Source organism: Eubalaena glacialis, chromosome 12, assembly GCF_028564815.1.
Source record: "Eubalaena glacialis isolate mEubGla1 chromosome 12, mEubGla1.1.hap2.+ XY, whole genome shotgun sequence".
NCBI lineage: Eukaryota > Metazoa > Chordata > Mammalia > Artiodactyla > Balaenidae > Eubalaena > Eubalaena glacialis.
The window spans coordinates 14161493-14175537 of record NC_083727.1 but is presented as its reverse complement, the minus strand read 5'-3'; the positions used below and the strand labels follow the sequence as shown (position 1 = coordinate 14175537).

At 39.9% G+C, this 14045-nt stretch overlaps 1 protein-coding gene across 1 annotated transcript in view; it reads right to left on the bottom strand.

The window, feature by feature from the left end:
• Positions 1-14045, bottom strand: part of SYNE1 (spectrin repeat containing nuclear envelope protein 1) — a 448877-nt gene that overhangs the window by 237562 nt on the left and 197270 nt on the right. Inside the window, exons 47-53 of the mRNA XM_061207647.1 lie at positions 13806-13918; positions 12238-12443; positions 11063-11218; positions 7269-7560; positions 6285-6457; positions 3287-3596; positions 1935-2099 (exon numbers count right to left, since the gene is read on the bottom strand). Of these exons, the coding sequence (XP_061063630.1) occupies positions 1935-2099; positions 3287-3596; positions 6285-6457; positions 7269-7560; positions 11063-11218; positions 12238-12443; positions 13806-13918 (1415 nt within the window). The remainder of the gene's footprint in view (positions 1-1934; positions 2100-3286; positions 3597-6284; positions 6458-7268; positions 7561-11062; positions 11219-12237; positions 12444-13805; positions 13919-14045) is intronic.

The following is a 14045-nucleotide window of genomic DNA, read 5'->3' as shown; positions in this document are numbered from 1 at the left end:
TTTGGCAGCGTGGCATGTGGGGTCTTAGTTCCCCAACCAGGGATCGAACCCACGCCCCCTGCAGCGGAAGCATGGAGTCTGAACCACTGGACCACCAGGGAAGTCCTGTCATTAGTCCTCCTCTTAATGGCCACTTCTTGATGTTTCTGTGACGGTGACCACCGCCTCCACCAGGGGCCCTGGTGGCACCACACTGTCCTTTCCCCTCTCATTATTATTTCTCCACTCTTTTCTCCCTCTCCCTTTGAAATTCTCCTCTGAGGCCCCTTAAATATTGATAATGCCTGGATTTTGGTCCTGTGTGCATCATTCTGTTTGCTTTATACGTAGGTCTTGGCTTCATTCACTCTGGTGGCTTCAACTACAAACTGTGGGCTGATCATTCCAACTTGTGTCTTCAATCGAGCTTCCTAATCTAAAATTCAGACTTGAACATTCAACTACCTCCTGGACATCGCCAGCTGGCAGTTCAAAGCCACCTGTTCACACTGAACACCTCTCCTCTGTAACCCGTCTCCTCTGCATGAACTTGTTTTCCTCAGGTGGAGACAGCTCTGCTGACTCTAGGTAAAGTCCTGACCATCACCTTTGACTTTTCTCACATTGTCACTCCATAGCCAATTAAATGACTCATTTACGAAATCCACTTTTCTTACAGTGTTCTATGTTGCTAAATGCTTTATGCGCATGATCTAATTTAGTCCTCAGAACTACTCTGTGAAGCAGGTACTACTGTTATTCTTATTTTACCAATTAAGAAAGAGGCTTGAGGACATCAAGTGGCTTGCCCAAAGACACAGCTAGAAAAGCAGCAGAGACAAGATGCAGCATCAGGGTCTGATTCTAGAGCTTGAACTTGAAAAGTCTTGTGAGCTATCACTACATTTGAGGTATTATTTTATAAACATCAGTTTGTGCGTCATCATTCCCTCCTACACTGCAAGTGCCTTGAGGACTGCACAACCCTGGCTGAATAAATGGATAGATGGATGGATGAATGAATGGATGGATAAATCAAAATATTAGTGAGGAAGATATGAAAGTATTCTAGGGAATCACACAGGTAATAAGAATTTAAGAAGTGGCTTTATGTGATTATCTCATTTAAAACCTATGTGGTCATTGTAAGATTTAAATAAGATAATACTCTCCGAACATTTAAAAGTAAATCCTCAAAATATATTTATTACTGTTATCATCAACTATTTTTTTTTTCAACTATTATTTTTATGTTCTGATTTCTAGCTATCACATTCCTGATCACAATTATACTACGTACTCCAGCATTTCCTCATCTATAACTAAATAACTGAGGATTTCATCACTGCCTAGTTTTCAGATTAAGATCTATTATTTCCACAGAGGGGAAATTATTGCAATTTAATGTTCAAGTAACTAGACATATACTTGCTCCAGATCCCTCAGATATGTGAATTTCGGTTTTTTAAGTTGCTCTTATAAGCAGTAACTAGGTGATAGTTTTAATGCCCTTTAAAGTACTGTCTTCCATTATGTTGTCGTGCTATTGGCTAGGAAGGCAGAATAAAACAAGTGAATGGCATTTCCCAGTTATTATTCAAATGCGTTTAACCAACTTACTTCATAAACTTTTCTTCCACTGCGCTAGAAAACAGTATCTGGTTTTGTCAGCCCACTAGTCTGGTGCATATTTCTTAGGCTTTGATGCTACAGCAATCAGCACATTTGCATACAGAAGCATCTACAGACAATGTTCTATTTTCCTCACAAGTGTAAAGTGTTTTAAATTCCCTTTTTTCTCTTGCTTAAGGGCAAGGTAATAAATACCAACAAATGAAAAATAGGAAGAAAACATTTTAAATAAAAAATCTTATCTACAGAATCTTTATCACAGGTGTGTGATACTCAAGAATTGATGAAACAATGAAGTTACAAAAATCTGTCCATTTTCTGACCTTAATTTTAGATAATTTTTTCTGGGTGGCTGATGAATCTCCAGACATATCTGACCACCGATGAAGGTCTTCCTTTGCTGAATGCAGCCAATCAGTGAATTCCTGGACTGCATCTAAATACATGAGATGATCTTTCACTATCTCTTCTACTTTCCTCATTTTCTCCTAGTAGACAAAGAAAAGAGTATTTAACAATAGTAATTATTGAGAATCTGAAATCAGACAAGGTAACAGGTCTCTTAATGATCTGAGATTTCATTCTTATTCCTGAATTTTCTCTATGTTTAATATCTTTAAATGAAAAGATCAAATTTTAATTAGACTGAAAGACATTGAAGAAGCAACCATTTTCCTTTAGGTATTTTTTTAGTTTAGCTTAGAATAAAAATCTATGCTTAATGAATGTTGACTAACATCCCTCACTAATAATCCACTTAATTATTATTATTATAACTATTTTTGTTATTCAGGTAATTATTGGTGTTGCCTTTGTGTACAGTATTCTGCTCAGCACTTTAAATGCATTTGCTCATTTAATCCTCACAACCGCCGTATGATGTAGATACTATTATTAACACTATATCACAGGAAGGGACCTCCAGAGTTTACAGAGGTTAAGTAACATGCCCAAAGTCATACATCCAAAAGAGGGTCAAAGCCAGATTTCAAATGTAGGTCTTTTTGACTCAAAAGTTATAGCTCTTAATCACTACCAAAATAAAAATTAAGATAAACTAACACATATGTTAAAAATTGTAGTATTAATAATACAAAGATAGTTCCCAAAAGGAAAACCAAGAGGGGGGGGGGAAAAACTTCTCCCTTATTTTCTTTAACATTCTCACAAATATACAAAAGAAAACTCATGGAAGAAAGTAATGATTCAGAGATAGAACTGAGAGAAAACTTTGATATTACATGAAGGAGCCTATTTCCTGGAGAACAAGAAAATGCAGTTTTTACTAAAATGAGAAATAAACAAAATACTTGGTACATGATTGAAATCTGGGAGGTAACTAGACTTGCTTTGATACAACAAATGTAAGTGGCAGCAAAAGAAAAAGAACTCTAAACACTGACAATTGAGTCTCAGGCAATCTTACAAAGAAAAGAAATGGGCTGATTAACATTCTAAGTGGAGAAAGATGAAAAACCAAAGAATAAAAAATAATCCCAAAATTGCAGAAAGAGAAAAATTCATGAGCATTCATTGGTGAGAAATGACCCTTTATGTAATACCTGTTCACTAAAGGTACACATAGTTTCAGAGCAGCCAGTTCTCCTATAATTCAACCCATAGTGTATTCTTTACCTGAACCTTGAAGTTTTTTTCTTCACTATAAAGCACTAACCTTGGAAATGGTCATTATATCATTAAACTGTGTTTTCAGTTCCTCTTGAGCTGTTTCCTTGAAAGACTCATCCTCAGTCTTCTGGTAGAGCTCCCTGGCCTTGGCAGTGAGTCGCTGCAGGACTCCGGCGTGATCTTCTGCCTCAGACACGATGGACTGAAAGTGGTCCAGAAGGGAAAACTTCTCTTTCAGATCAGGCTGCAGTTGCAAGGGATGTTCTACCTTTTGATCCACTGATTCCATCCACTGCTCCAACTGGTTTTTCCTCTCTAGATAGTCATTCCATTGGCTAATCACAGACTCTAAAGTGCTAGAATTAACGTCACATGTTATAAAAATAAGTTATCTTAACATCTCTACTAAAAACCAATCACGAGGGCATTGCAGCCATGTAAGCTGTTTTACTGAATGCTATTGTAAGTGATGAAAACACTGCTTTTAAGTGCAGGGAGAAACATTACTCCTCTGACCCACAACACAGTTTCTTCAAATGAAAGTAAATCTACGTCAAACTTGAAGATGTTGTAGTCACATATGCATCTGGGGATTTGTCTTCCAAATGCTAATTGTCTAAATGAACAGACACATATATGTGTTACATTGATAAAACATCAGCTCTGGGGCATCAGTTAAATTTTATTTAATATACATCAATTCTTTATTTTCTTGGACTCAGTTTATCTTATTAAAGTCAGATGATTATTTAGTGACAGGAGTTAAAAATGTAAGGTATTCTTTCTGGGTAAATAATATAATTAGATTGATTTTTCACTTAAGGATATAATGCACAATGTTTAGGGCTCCTGTGTTGAATGTGTGAAGGAATGAAGGTTCAGTGCATTAATAATATAAGAAATTTAGTCACTAAAGTCACGTAAGTAAGAGTCAAGTAAATAGCTCTCCTGATAGTCAAGTAAAAGGCTCTCCAGACTGGCATTTTTAAAACACCTCCAATATTTAGCTTTATAAACTATTCTAAACTCACTTTCAGTGACCCCTCCCACCCTCCCTTGCATATAATCCTATGATCCTGGAGTTATATCTGCGGTGAATGTACTTCCAAATTGTTCCTTTTGCTCAAATTGTTCCTTTTACATCAATAGAAACCTCATCATACATGCCCTAAAGCCCTTTTCTTTCCTCAAAGAATTTTCTAGAAAGTGCAAATCAATCTCACTTCTCCAGAAGCTACCCCAAGCCCTGACTTCTTCCACAGTCTCATAGCATTTCAGTAACACAATCTGAGTCAGTTTTTCATTTTTATTTTTGGAAGGTATCCTACCCTAGCCTCTGAGCACTTAGAGGGCAAAACCTACTTCGTTCAGTTTCATTATTTTAGCACAATAATTTGAGCCCTGCTACTGCTCAGAATGCAATTGCCAAATGTAATTTCTTGCTGAAAGAGGGAAATCAAGGATTTGAATCTGCTTCTTGTGTTTAACATTTTATTCTAGCATCAGGAAAACATTCACCCATATTCCTATTCACTTTTATGAAGCTGGCCTATTGCCAAGCATTGGGAAGTTTAGTTCATGCTCCAGCGGTCTGCTCTACAGAATAACAGAATCATGGGATCTGATTTTTTTCTTTGCTGACCATTATGAGTTGTGATGAAGATTCAAGTCCTGCTGACTTTGGGAGTCACCACCTATGCTCCATATTTAAAGGAAACAAAACAAAGCACAATTCCCCAAATTTTAGTTGTAACCGTGGTTCATTGTTTACATTGCAGTGAGTAACTGCAGTGTTGTTTTGTTTTGTGATGAACTTTAATCTTTTATTCATCTATTTATCAAGATCATATTGAGCACACACTTCTTCAGTGATCAAACATATAACCTTTAGAATGGGCTCCTCGAATGGGTTTGGTATTTTGGTATGACTTTTGAAAGTCATTTGTCCAACAAGCCAGCCAGATTATTTGTTGATACTCTGAGAAGAGGGAGGAAGATAAAGTCTTCCACTCACAAATATAACACAACAACAACAACAACACCTGGTGTAACAATCCGTATCTTCTCTACTTTCTCCTCAGCGTCTAGTGCAGTGGGGTTGGGTGAGCTGGTTGATATTTGTGTGAGGATGTCCACGCATTGCAGGAGGTCGGCTCTCCTGGCCTCACACTAAATGCCAGGACACCCCATCGCTGGGGTGGTCAAATACTCTCCCCATATCTCCATATCCCCAGTGTCAGTGATACTACTTCGGTTGAGACAAAGATTTATATGTAAGCTCAACAGTTGCCAATGACTTCATTTCCCTTAAAAAGCAAAAAGTTAGGGCTTCCCTGGTGGCGCAGTGGTTGAGAATCTGCCTGCCAATGCAGGGGACACGGGTTCGAGCCCTGGTCTGGGAAGATCCCACATGCCGCGGAGCAACTGGGCCCGTGAGCCACAACTACTGAGCCTGCGCGTCTGGAGCCTGTGCTCCGCAACAAGAGAGGCCGCGACAGTGAGAAGCCCGCGCACCGCGATGAAGAGTGGCCCCCACTTGCCACAACTAGAGAGAGCCCTCGAACAGAAACAAAGACCCAACACAGCCATAAATAAATAAATAAATAAATAAAAATTTAAAAAAATAGGAGAAAGATATGAATGAATAAATAATGCAAGAAGAAAAACCATTAATATATGAAAATTAAATGTTTAAATTCACTAGAAAAAAAAAAGCAAGAAGTTATTAAAGTTGTTAAAGACCACATATCCTTGCTTTGATGAATTGAAAGGACGTACGATTCCATGAGAGGTATTATGGGAGATGCAAATATTACACACACACACACACACACACACACACACACAAAGCAAGTAAACAAACAAACAAAACTGGCCTTTGCAGTTACAGAAAATACCATCTAGGCAAAGACAGACATGCACACAACTAGCTCTAATAATATGCTTGGAAACTCTCCTGCAGGATACCCTCAGCGCTGCGCCATCATTTTACTAAGCCACTGGGTTTGAGTCAGGCAAAGAAACACTAAAAATAGGCTCTGTACCTCTGAGCACGGACGGAGGAGCTCACGATGTCAGCCCACACATCTTTAAGCATCTGTAGCTGAGTCTGGATCACCTTCTGACCTTCCTTGTTGCTACTTCTCAAGGCCTGTTCCCCTTTGCCAATGGCCATATTCAATTTAACTTCCCCTTCACCTTTCATCAGGAGAATATCCTATGAAGGAAGAATGAACGCTTGTCAGCAGGATTACTAAAACCTTCTGATGTTTTAAAAAACAGCTATGTTTCCCGTGAGAATCAAGGTAGGGCACACCTTACTCATCTTAAAATGAAAAAACAACAACAACGTCAAACTCTGTGCCCTACGGCACTGTAACACCTTACTTAAATATTAGATGTCCGGGAATCTGGGAGTCAGAGATGAACTCCGATTTAAGTTCTTGGGAAACTTTGGGCCACTAGCCTAGAAATGGAACTTTACTGAATTTTGCGTCAGAGAAAAAAGAAGTCATTTTGAAAATGAAGACACACCTGTCAAAAACTTAACAGTCCCGTTTTCATTGCCTGGCTCATTTCTGCTTTTCAAGGTCACCTTCGCTGACTGCAGGCTGGGTTGGTGGCCTCTTTTGTGCTTCAGTCATGGCCCCTACATACAGGCTGCACGGCAAGTAACAATTTACAAGTTGGTGTCTCCCACTAACTGTGAACTCCTAGAAAGCAAGGACTAATTTTTGTTTCTATATTCCTATCAACTTGCATAGTGCTTCGAGTAGAGTAGGTTTTCCATAATGTTTGCTAAATGTTTACTAAAAAACCTCAAAAATTATTTCAAAGCTATTTGAACAAAAATATTCCTTTACAAAAGAGAAAAATGATCCCTCCAAATCCTTTTTGCCCAGTTTCTCCATTTTGCGCACATAATCCTCATGTGGAGGCTCACAGAACAACGAGGACCCAACTAAAATGTCTGTGAATCGACTCAAAGTCTTCCGAAGGCATCGGTGTCGGGCCGGTGCCCCGCGTACCTGCACTTGTAACAGCTGCCTCTCCAAGGCGTCTTTGCTCCCCACGGTGCTCTCTGCACAGGCCAGTCTGTCTTGCATGTCTTTCACGCAGGACCACATGCTCTGCAGCGCTTCCTCCAGGGCCTCGTGCTCCTGCAAGGCCATCTGGCAGCTCCGGAGTTTCTCCTTGGTCATTCGGAGTAAGTTCTGATAGTTAGTGAGGAGCTGGGAGCACAGGCGGGCTTCTTTCCCAGCGCCATGGCCTTCTTCACTGAGAAGCTGCCCTCTCCGGGAAAGCTTGTCAAGAGACTCTCTAAAGAAAACAAACAAACAAAAATGTAATGCTGACATTCTGGAGCGCAGGGGAGTGACAAGTGATCGTTGACATTAGAGCAGTGACCAGACAAGAGCTGACAGCTGACATGCCTTTCAGTGAGGATGCTGGGGACCCTCAGAAGGCTGGCTACCTCGTTCCCTATGGTTTCTCTGAATGCAGTCAGTTCACACGGGGGGTTTGATTCACTGTGTGCTATGCCCAGATGCCAGCCCACTGTATTGTTAGGGATTCACTTCAGGAAATGGCCCAGGCCTGCTTCTTCAAGCCGATCTCTAACTTTTCTCCATTCCTAGCTAATGCTCTAACCATAAACAGCTCCCTGAAATTCCCCAGACACTCCGCTCTGTTGTATGCACACGGAGACTATTCCTTCGTGAAAACTCTTCTGCTCTCTTCTGCTTCTTCTCTAATTGGCCCTTCAAATCTCAGTGCAGTTATCACATCCCCAGGAAGCATCATGATGACTCCTCTTCTGGGTGCCCTCTGCCTGTCTTGCTCTGTCACCTCATATACTCTGTCTCAATCCACAAGGCTTTCACCTTCTAGAAGCCAAGGCTGTTACATTCATCTCATATCCCAGGACCCAGCACGATGTTTGGCAGAGATAAAATGCCAAAAAAAAAAAAGTTTCTTTCAAAAGGCCATCTTATGAATACTTATGGGTTCCTTTGTTGTATCTTGGGAACTCTTCTCATCTCAGTTTGGGGTTATGTTAATTAGGTCAAGGGAAAACACTATCATATGTGGCTGGGTAGGCTTCATCTTGTTTCACGGATGTCTGAATTCCAATCAGCACATCTATCAGGAAATGCCTGGGATACCAGAAGGGAGAGTACAGATGACATAACACAAACTGTTGTGAATGCTAGAAAAAGAATAGGAAGCCCATCTCCTACATTGTCTCTTTTTTTTTTTTTTTTTCCTACTATGTAAAGAGTATCCTATGGGCCTCTGTGAGATACATAAGACTTATACAACATTACGTATTCTTTAAAATACATCTCTTTTACTTGTAATCTGCTTGAGACATGAAGGTGAGACATGAAGGTGGCTTAAGCAAAGATGTGAGTTAAATAATAATTCAAGATGACAGATATCACTTGTTACCACGAGGAGAATTGCTTAATGGATGATAAAAATTCAATGATTCTCAAGTTTGGTGTTCTTTTTAAAAATACAGGACATCCCCCCAAGATATGAGAAGTACTGGAAAATATTATGACAAAAAAAATCCAAAGGACTGGGAGAAGCAAGTGGCAAGTAAGTGAAAGAAGTCAGATGAGTCAGCTGGAGAAGCTGGGAGACCAGCAGGGCACATTAGGATCTTCCGGAGAAGCAGCCAGGTCTAAAGAAGCTGGGAGCAAATACACCTAAGGACTCTTAGCATCTGGTCTTGGAATATCAGAGAGTGATAGCTCAAGAAGAATATGTAAAGTCACTTCAAATGTTTGAAAGGAGGAGAGAAGTAGGTCTGGCCATGTCATACTGTACCTAAACAAGAGTCAAGATTTAAAAAGTAAATAAAGTGCAGTGTAATTTTCAGAAAGTTATATAGTTAGAATAATGCTATTATTCTGTTAATTCAGCAAATATTTTCTATTGTTGGCACTATACTAGATAAAGATGATAAAGACCTGATGGTCTCTGGCCTTGAGATACTCACCATTGGGTTGAGGTTTATAAAATTGAAACTGAGCAGGACCTTGTGGGGCCCTCCCAGGTAAAAAAAAGCCCTTCTGTGTCCCCTGTCTCTTTGTTCATAGGAAAGCTGTAGTCTCCCAGGCCTCCTTGAGTCACAAAAGAGCAGGCTCAAACAGTTAACGATTAGGACAGTAGAGGCACAGAATCTTTAGTTCCTCCCTGAAGACAGATAAGTGTCTGATGCACATTCCTGAGTTGTTCTGCAGATACCGAAACCTCCACCAGAGGGAAAAAGCTAACTGCATGATGACCAGACTGTAGCCATGACATAAGCTGCTCCATCTTGAGCAGTACTGAATATGTGGCTTGCACAGTTCCAGACACTGGCCTCAAGGAAATTGTAACAAACCGACCCTGGAATTGAAAATTAACTGTGCTTAAAATAATCAATATGACACTGACTAGACTACTTACTGCATGATCAGTTTCAAGATGATTCTAGAAGCTAACTGTACTGTTTGGCACATAGTCTCTGTTTGCGCACCCTTGAAGCTTTCCTTTAAAAGCTCTTGCCCTCTGATCGGCAACGGGGAGTTGGTTCTTTGGGACATGAGTTCACCTTCTCCCCAGGATTGCCAGCTTCCTCAATAAAGCCATCTTTCCTTTTACCCAACACTTGTCTCTCAGTATCGGATTCTTGAGTGATGAGAAGCCTAACCTGAGTTCAGTAACAAAATCAACAAAGTGTTTACCCCATGGTAAAGGCTCACAGAGTTGGGACCAAAACATTCCAGGGAAACTTTATAATAGTCATCAAACTAGCTCACCAACAACAGCTGTCAGTATGGGTTCTGTTTGTATACTTGTTTGTATGTTTGTTTTTTTCAAGACAAGGAATACTTAGCATGTTTGACCAAAAAGAGGATTCAGAGGAAACGGAATGAGTATGACCTGAATTAGGCAAATTTTGCTCAGTTGATCACGGTTGCTGATTTGGTTGATCAAGCAGGCTGGATACCAGCCTTTTGCTGTTCAAAGTGTATCTGCTCTGTAAGACGACAGTGAGACAGTTAAAGAGTTTTGGCTCAAGCTGCCCTCCCCTAGTGGAAAGTGTTCTATCTTCCAATGCAAGAGTTCCAACGAAGCAACTGAAAATGCCAGGGGCGGAGTGTAAATTGAGGGAGCAAAGCCATGAAAGTGGTGGAGTCCAAAGCATAGGCCGGAGAACTCTGCCCGAGAAGGAGTCAGAAACATTTGCTCAGTTGGCAAGCAATAAGGAGACAAATATTGCGGTGGAGAAAATGAACCTCTAGGACAGCCAGACTACATGACCATACACCTTTTGCTTTACTAAGAATATTACGAGGATGGGGTGGATTGGAAATGGTGCTGGAGGCTGATGTGTGTGAAGAATATATGGAAATTGGGGTCTCACTTATTTCTGTAAATGAAGGGTATCTTTATAATCACCTTATACCCTTATAATAACCCCTGAGAGGAAAATATATTTTTTATTATTATCATTATTATTATCACAATGCTTAAAAGCTAATATCAAGAAACATAGGAAATGAGTGGCCTGTCCAATTTGTTGAGCAAAGGGAGATGTCACTGGGATGGAGAACAGCTCCTTACCTCCAACCCGATGCTCTCTCCAGATCACCACACTGCCATAGAAACACTGCACAATCATTTGTATGCTAGACATTCAGGGATAGAAACATAACCACCCCCAACTAACCAACTAACCAGCCAACAACCAACCCAAATACACAACCAACCAGACAGACAAACACTTGTTAGTAGGGAAAGAATCTATTCCACTTCTGCACCCTACCTTGCAGCCAGCAGTTCTCCCAGAAACATTTCAATTTTATGGACTTCGTTTTTCTTCTCAGGAATATGTTGCTTACTCTCTCCTAAGTCTTCTGTACTTAATCTTTCATCCATTTCATGGATCCAAAAATTCAGTTTTCTGTGTTGATCTTCAAAGCTAAAGAAAACAAACACACCTTAGAGAAATTTTAATATCCTCATTATAGTAAATAAATTCCAATATCTGAGGTCACAACGTCTATGGCAATTAAGATCTCATGAATTTTCAAGTAGAGAAGAAAACTCGACAATAAGCCAATTAAATTATCACTTATTTCAGTAACAAAATGACAAATTCTGGACATTTCTCTTGAGATACAAGCAAAAAAAAAAAAAAGAAGCACCTTATCTTGCTGAGTTGATTTCCTTGGTAATTATAGCTGGGAATTACCAACAAGATAACAGTCCCCTGTCAGTGGGCACTCAAGTTTGTGTCTCACTACAAAGACCCTGAATTGGGGCCCGGGGATAAATGGGGCAGTAGAAGCCCTGGGAAAAGAAGGGAAAGTCACCTCTGTGTCTTTGTACCTTATGGGGATTTGAATGCGGCACAAGAGCTCTAGGGCTCTTAAGTTTTGAAAACAACGTAAATTCTCTAAGAAACCTTGACAAGAGTCAGGCACTTTACTCTCCAACCAAAAAGGCATTTTGATTATACTGACATCTTTCTTTTCCTAGAAATAGAAAATTTTTTTCTTTCTAATTTTATATTCACCCCTGTTGACGTAGCTTCCTGACTGGAATCTTGATCCAGAGAAATACAATAGGCGTTTTCTGCCGTAATTCCAACCCAGCAGAAGGAGACACAGGAAAGGACTTGGGTAATCTAAAACCTGGGTATCAAAACTCTAACATCTTGAGTTAGCCAAACAGACAAAAAAATACATGCATTTATGCCATTAACAATTATTAGTGAATATAATTCCTTTCTTTTTCTATATAGAAAATAAAGCCAAATGATGCCATCAGAGTTTGAGCAATCAATTGTTGTCCTAGTATGAACATGTACTTAAGGTCAAAACTTATTATAATTTAAACTCACAGTTTCAAATATTTTTTGTTTATTCCCAATGGGTCTTTAAATCCTGAAAATATATTCTGTGTATGATGAAATCTACACTTGTCAAAACAACCTACCTCCCAAGTTCCAAAGCACAGTCTTGAAGAGCCTGTTTGTCTTTAAGGCATTGCTTCAGAAATGCCTGAAACTCTTCATTAGCCTTTGTAATTTGTTCCTGAATGCTACTGACAATTTGTTTAGACAAATGTGCATACAAAGTTTGCCCTTCTTGAGTCACCGCATCAAGCTTGCTCTGCCCATCACTGACAGAGTCCAAAAGGTTCTGTTTCGGGAAATAAAGGTAATAGAAAATATTTGTTATTATTCAAAGACCCTGCTGCATGGGAGCATTAATTACAATTCTGACCTGAGAAAGTGGAGCAAGAGAAGAAAAACAGAGCCCAAAGGAAGAAGGCCTTTAACAAGGCTGGAGTGAGAACGATGTATACAATTGGATATAATCAAGACTCAGAATGGAGGGCGGTGCCAGCCAGTCACTGGAACCACTGAGGACCAACTGCGAGCAACATCGAGCTGGAAAGGAGGATGCTCTCATCAAGGTCTGTTCTCAGTCTCTCTCCATTCCCACCATCCCAATCTGGTCCAGGCTCCACCTCCTCACATGGTTAGTGTGACATATTTCAACTGGTTACCTGTCTCCACCCCTCCTCCTTGTCTGACCCCCTGCGCACAAAACCCTGTCTTCAGATCCCTTCTTTTCTTGGTATGCACCTCTTCCTTGGAAGATCATATGCATGGGCATGGCTTCAACAGAGCAAAAGAAGCCCAGGACTGCTGTGCTAGCCCTGCCTCTCCACTGAGCTCCACGGTGGCATTTGCGATCGTCACTCAGACTTTTCTTCGTGGAATTCCACTGCATCTCAAGCCTCAAAGGGGACAACTCCACATCTGAATTCACCATGCCTCCTGCAAAACTGCTTCCTGTATTATAATGCTCTTCCTACCCTGACTGCTAATGAGTTATCTACATAATTGCCATCACCCATTAGGCCACAAAATCCTCACGTTCCTCATTAATTTTCTAAAATTATTTTTATAAGACTTAACACAGTGCTTTGCTCAGATTAGTCGCTTGAAAAACCTGGCCAAAACTCAATTTGAGCCTAGGCTCCTGTCAATCATTCTTACCTCTGCGTCACAACGGCCTTCTCTTACCAGAATTCATACATTTTTCATTGTCTGTAACACCTATAAAATCTATAATATCTATTGCTTTTATTTGAATATATCATAGCTCCGAATTTAGATGATAGGTTATTAAAATACACAAGCCATGTCTTCTTTCTTAAAACTCCTTCATGATAATGATGTAAAATAGATACAATTATTTATGCTTTTACTGCTATAAAAACTGAAATTAGGTTTAGTTCCGAATGAATTCCAAAGAATGATCAACAGGCTAAAAAAGAGAGGAAAGGGATCTAGAAATTCTGAAATTCTAACATTTTCTCAACTTACTTTTCATATATTAACTATCTCCTTTTCAGTCAAGAAACCTCATTCTGTTAGGGAAGAAGAAAAATTTGAAGAAAATAAGGCTTGGGGAAATAGATGATTTAGGTCTGACTTGAAGGCACTTGAGTGCAGTTTAGGGAAGAAGGAAAAGCAGTGCCAGCTTGCATACCTGAAGATCATGGAGCTTTGCTTCCAGAACTTTGCTGTCCCCAGTTCTATCTGATGATTCCTTTGCCGCTGCCTTTATTCTAGAAAACCACTCTTGAAATTCCTGCATAGACTCTTTGGAAAGTAACGAAAGTAAGAAATACATCCAAAACATTGAAAGAGCTTCCAGGATGACCACAATGAATTAATTCTGGCCTTCAGCCCATTGCATCTTGCCTTACAACATATTCCAGAAAGAAAA